This window comes from Convolutriloba macropyga, chromosome 3 (assembly GCF_964194025.1).
Source record: "Convolutriloba macropyga chromosome 3, txConMacr16.3, whole genome shotgun sequence".
NCBI lineage: Eukaryota > Metazoa > Xenacoelomorpha > Acoela > Convolutidae > Convolutriloba > Convolutriloba macropyga.
In genome coordinates, this window is record NC_134470.1 from 74963258 (window position 1) to 74969257 (window position 6000).

At 35.4% G+C, this 6000-nt stretch overlaps 2 protein-coding genes across 2 annotated transcripts in view; one reads left to right on the forward strand and one right to left on the reverse strand.

Annotated features, from left to right (window-relative positions):
• Positions 1-6000, reverse strand: part of LOC142336458 (sodium-dependent serotonin transporter-like) — a 526993-nt gene that overhangs the window by 161478 nt on the left and 359515 nt on the right. The window lies entirely within an intron of this gene.
• On the forward strand, positions 2673-4728 carry LOC142335818 (lactosylceramide 4-alpha-galactosyltransferase-like). The gene is made up of 2 exons (XM_075384147.1): positions 2673-3483; positions 4491-4728. Exons 1-2 carry the CDS (start codon positions 2852-2854, stop codon positions 4726-4728), a joined length of 870 nt encoding a protein of 289 aa, XP_075240262.1. The 5' UTR covers positions 2673-2851.

The window sequence follows — 6000 nt, forward strand, 5'->3', positions numbered from 1 at the left end:
AAGTTTAAAGAACTATTATCTAACTTTGGGCTTACTTTCATCTCATCTGACTTTCCATCTGGCTGAATTTATAACTACCATAATTTCAGGTTTCTTTTCTAGTTTTTTAAAACGTCAGCAAAGCAACACCACAAAAGAGATCCAGTTGTTTCAGTACCTAGTCCATCAATCACACATGTAATACACAATTGCATCAGAAAAGAAAACTGTTAAACTAAAAGTCTAACTCAAAAATGTCTCCCAGAAAATTGTATAAATTGAATTTGAAATCTAGCATAAGTAAAAAATCTGATTTTTTAAACGAAAAAAAAAAACTTGACGGTCTCCTAAAAAGGTCTCTTGAAATTTTTTATAGGAAAAGTTTGGTACATAGTAATTTCCCGTTGAGCAAAGTCATCGAAACTAGCTCTCAGTCTACAATTCGTATAACAGAGCAAACCACTTCTCTCACTTTTTGAATGTCCGAAATTGTGCTTATGTTAATCTTTTAAAATGTCACTAATTAGATTCCTTTAAACTGACTTTTGATTTTTGTGCTACCGAAACTTTTCAACTGTACCTTGCTCCTGTATAATTATATTCTCTTCTGCAATATACATATTATCTAGCCTGTTTGACTTAAGTTGAAAAAAAAGAATTATTATCTCTGCAGTCGAAGACTTGAGGTTGACTGGAATGAAGCTTTTAATTAATGTAAGTAATATAGGTAAGTAATATAGGTGTTCCATTGGTTTTTCTGACTCCAAGAGAAGTATTGCTTTTATACAGGTTTTCAGATTTTTAGCAAGTGACCAGAACTTTTACTGTTTTTCTTCTGACATTGTCTTCTGTTATCGAAAGTTACATTCCGTTTTCGAAATTCGGACTTTAACAAGAGATCAGTTTTTAGTATTTAGTAGTTGGCACACATCTACCTACCTAAAACCCCAGCTACTAACACCACCGTTGCACAAACATCACAGTCCCTCCTCCAACAAGCCTCACCAACCTCCCTCCCCCTGCCCCGCATCATTACCCTAAAATCATGAAAGTACTGCTGCAATTTTTAAAAGCACTATAGTTTAGGAAATTTACGTTTTTGTTGTTTCTCCTTTTCATTTGATATTTCTGATCTGGGTAAGGTTATTTCAGAGATAATTCTGGACGACCCTTCGAAGCATTTTTTGGTATTCTGCTCGGGATAGGTTTTATTTTTTGATGTCTTTAGCGGACTGTCTTGTAGTACAATTCATTTTGTGTTTTTCTAATAATTTCTCTTCTCCTGTTTCTTTACTAAAACTGTTATGAACATCAGTGTTTTGCAAGGCAAGCAATAATTGAAAAAAACAGAGGCCTGTGGAATGCCTTCACAGATCAATTTAATCATTTTTAGCTTAAAATTTTTTAACTTCACTATGTACTTTTACCAACAAAAACATTATTTTACTTAGGCATCACATTTTCAGCACTCTTTTGAAAATTTTTAACCATAAACACAAACCAGTGAACTTGTTACACCTTGAGAAGAGACATACTAAAACTCCGATAATCTTTTCAATATTTTGCTGTTTTGCATGGCAACAAAACATCAAGATATGTATAATTGATATGTATACTTGAAAAATTTTTGAATGAATTTCAAGTACAATATCTTGAGAAGATAACCAAGAAAGGTGTGTGTGTGTGTGTGTGTGTGTGTGTGTGTGTGTGTGTGTGTGTGTGTGTGACATTGCAAGTCATAGCAAGCGTTAAAATTCTAGAGAGAACGATTTTTTGTGATCAGTTCAGGTGACTGCATCATAATATATTATAAAACAGTTTTGGAGTGGAAAGAGATAGAGAGTTGATCTTTTTCCTTCTTTAACTGTGATAATTGAAAAATATATAGGCTTTTCTTTCTGCTTCTAGCGCCTCGCAGCACTTTTATACGAAAGATCGTTCCAAAGTTCATGCTGATCCACTTTGCCTCGTTTTTGAGATGTTATATTTAGATCAAAAATGTACTCGCTTTCAAATCTACGGAATCAAGTGTGCTCAGATTGAAGATGAAGGCCTGGAGGGGCGTCGTGCGTTCAAAATTAAATATCCTGGAAGCATTGAAAAACGCACGAAAGTCTGGTGAACGCGCGAAAGTGGAAATGGACATACGCACGATGGACAAAAGATCTTTACATCTGGGACGGTCTGGTCATACTAGTTTTCTTCTGGTACGTCAACCTGGGTAGGCTATTTTGTACTCAATAAAACGTTTGTTTTTTGGCTAAATCTCCCGTTATGTAGTGATAGCAGTAAAGTTTTGGTCTTTTAAAAATTTTCAGATTGAACAATTTTTTAAGCTAAAACATTCGGATGTTATTGTCCTGCTTTTTATAGACCCAACTTAGGAGAGTAGATTGTGTTCTTAGCAAAAATCTGAGCGAAATTTTTGAGCGCATCAGTAGCTGCTATTAAAGATGTAAAAAAATGGGCATCTGCTGTGGAAATATAATTAGAATTGCCATTAATCCACTTTACCCCCCCCCCCCCTCCTCCACTAATGGGGCAATGCAATACGATGGCTGTTTTCTCCTTTTAAGCCGAGATCAAACGAGCATGTCTTCTTGAAGCTCCGTTGATATTTTAATGCGTCATTTATGGAGTTTGTCATGTTGATTAGTTATGATAATAATAATAATTGATGATGTTATGATGTACGTTTTTAGTATTTTCACTAACTTTAAGTTCAGCTGTAACTTCTGCAGCGACTAAAATCAAAGCACTTATATAACAGACAGTAAAAACACAAAATCTTAACCACAAGAGTTTTAAACGAAAGCACAGTAAAACTTTTTATAAATTCTTTTTCTTATGCTATCTAGTTATAAAATTAGTCATGATTGTTAAACTGATATATAAATTGATAGCATTGCTAACAGTTTTAGCAATCTTGTTCAGTTTTGCTCAGATTCTTTTTATTCGACGGGACTTTTCCGTGGGCAACACAGAAGACACGAACAGTAATGAGCGAACGCTCAAAACATCCTCAATTTTGGGCCAAGATTTGTGTGATAAAACTATAAATTTGCCTCGCTTTCCAGCGGCAAATGCCGATAAAAATCATCAGATATTCTTCGTGGAGAGCAATGTCCTGCCGAGACCCAGAGGTCGAACAATTTGCGCATTGGAATCCGCAATTAGAATCGGAAAAATGCCAGTAAAAGTTTTCTTCCGATCTTCAGTTCTGACTATAAACCACCCAGCGCTTTGCTCTTTAGTCAAAGAATTCTACCCCCACAAACTGAGTTTTTACACCACTGGAATCGAGGAGCTGTTTACAGGGACTCCATTGCAAGGGATAACACCCAGACTTGAATGGAATCATCCGTTGATATTGCAGCAAATGAGTGACTTAATGCGAGCAGTAATAATCTACAAGTATGGGGGGTTCTATCTTGACCAGGACGTGCTAACTCTCAAAGACTTGAGAGGTGTTCGAAACTCTATTGTCATGGACAATGTCACATCGTAAGTAATATCTACTTTCAAGCAGTTACAACGCAACACTCGCAAGCGATTCAAAATTACTATAGGCCCAGTTCCTTCAATTATGATGATAAAGGTTCAACCCTGCCCCACTTCTGTTAGATTATAAACCTCCTTAAATGATACTTTAAACCTTTATAATGGTTAAGCAAATCTTAATCTATTGTTTTACTTCTTTCTCTAGGCTATTTAAAATGTAAAAGTCTACCTTTTACTGGGATCTTGCTAGGCTATGCAATAATAGTATATGTAAATTTTGCTATGCAAACCCGGTTTCAGAAAAACACCTGAGGAAGAACTCACTTACTTTTAGACAGTTAATTAACCTTGAAGGAAAATTGAGCAAGGCGAAAGCAAAAATAAGCTTTGGTTTGTTCACCAATGACAATGAAAACAAAAGAAAATTTTGATGGGAGGGGTTTCCCGAAATAAATTTTTTACGGCGAGGGCGGGAAACAAATTACTTCTAAAAACAGCAAAAAAACGTTTGTCACCAGTTTAAAAAGATTTCATATACTTTCTTTAAAAAATAGTTCAGGATTGTTATGACCACGGTATACAACGTTGAAATTAAGGGGGCGCCACCTGAACTTTTACCTGAACATACCTTAACTTACCTTAAAAACACCTTAATTTTTTACCTTAATTTTTAAGGTAATTTACCTTACCTAATATAATTTACCTTAAAAGTTCAGGTTAAATTTAAGGTATTTTTAAGGTAAATTTCAGGTATTTATTCAGGTATTTTTACCTTAAATTTTAAGGTAATTTTTGCGCTTTTCTCAGGTAAGTTTAGGTAAATTTACCTTAACTGTTCAGGTGTGTTTTTCAGGTAAATTTAAGGTATGTTCAGGTAAAAGTTCAGGCGGTGCCCCCTTAATTTTTCAGGTAATTTTCAGGTAAAGTTGAGGTAAGTTAAGGTAAGTTAAGGTATTTTTTCAGGTAAATTTACCTGAACTTTATTTAGTGTGTACAGCTTTTTTATGTAGAGTTCCATCGGACACCTGTCAACCCATGTCAGAAGAGAGGACTCACCTGTTAAATCAGGGCACTATGCACTTTAACAAGGAGAACCCTTTCATGCTCGAGTATCTGCGGATACTGAATGCAACATACAGACATGGAATGCGCTGGATAGACCCTGGACCTGTCAACATGCACCTGGCTGCGCAGAAATTCTTGGGTCGCAAAAATGCTCTGTCGACGCCAATATCAAGTAATACATAGTCAGTCAACTTGAGATTAAGATAAATTTGTGGTTTGTTTGTATTTTTCCACAGAATGGATATTCAAAGAGTTAAAGAGTTAAATGTGTTTCTGCGTAATCGCTGCGGAGCAGCATCAGGCTTTTCAGTCTGCAGTGTTTTAACAGTAGTCTGTTCTCAGCTGTCCGTTTTCTATTTTTGCCCACATCTCAGACTGTTCATTTTTTGTGATCATGCATGCTCTTTTTTGGTGACTATGGCCGCTTTTTTTTGCTTCTGAGACTTTCACGTGACGTGGTACCATCATTGCAGCCAACAATTGTCAGGCTATGGTCAACTTGAAGCTATGGTTCAGTAAGAGCTCGTCCTCACACAGACAGCTTCACGGAGGCAGGGGATTGAACTATTGATCAAGGGTGTGTAAATCGCACACCTTACCTCTTGGCTATCACGATGATGGTCGATATTTGAAACCCTTACTAAACATTACTTTTTAATGACTGCTCCCAATTTCAACTAAGCTATTTTTACCAAGCTATCCACGAATCTTTTTAAAATCGAACCGGCTATTTTAAACCACAAACCGAACGCAAAATCAGGTTTTGTTTTTCATTACAATTTTTGAACCAAGTTATTATCGTGATTCTCGGAGTTCTATAGCCAAATGAAAAATATCTTTGACATTTATATGAACAAAATGGATTCACCCGAATACTTACATAGAAGATTTGTGAAAAGTAAAATTTGCAATAAAAAATCTTTATATTTAAATTTTGTAAGATCCTGCGAGAAAATATTTGTTAGGGTAAGATCTTGAAAGAAGACTTTTTATCCTGTAGAATCCAAAAAAATTCCATAAAATTTTGTTAACTTTGTTGTTTTGATGTATAGGCCTATGAGATTTTGTATCTTTTCCGATCGTGCCCTCAATTAGTTATGATATTTGTGTTCCATACGCAGAGCATGTGATTTACAATTGTAAATGATTATTTCAAAAATATGACAATGGCCTTTGGGGATTTAAATGATATGCAACAACTGAGATATGAAAGCTTAAATGGAACACGCCCAGGATTATATGTGTCGCTCTTGTAGAAAGTTTGACAAATAGTACAAATTGTAAATACCAAATGGTCGGCCTTCCATTTCCATTATGACGTAAGAATTGTTGTTCTCGCCTATGAAAAATGAAAAGAGAGACAATCAATGAGGATGTTTTGGTAATCCCAAGCTATATATTTGTTCTTTACTTTGAATTCAAAATGTAAGTGTGCAAAGTTGTCTCTGTTTTCTG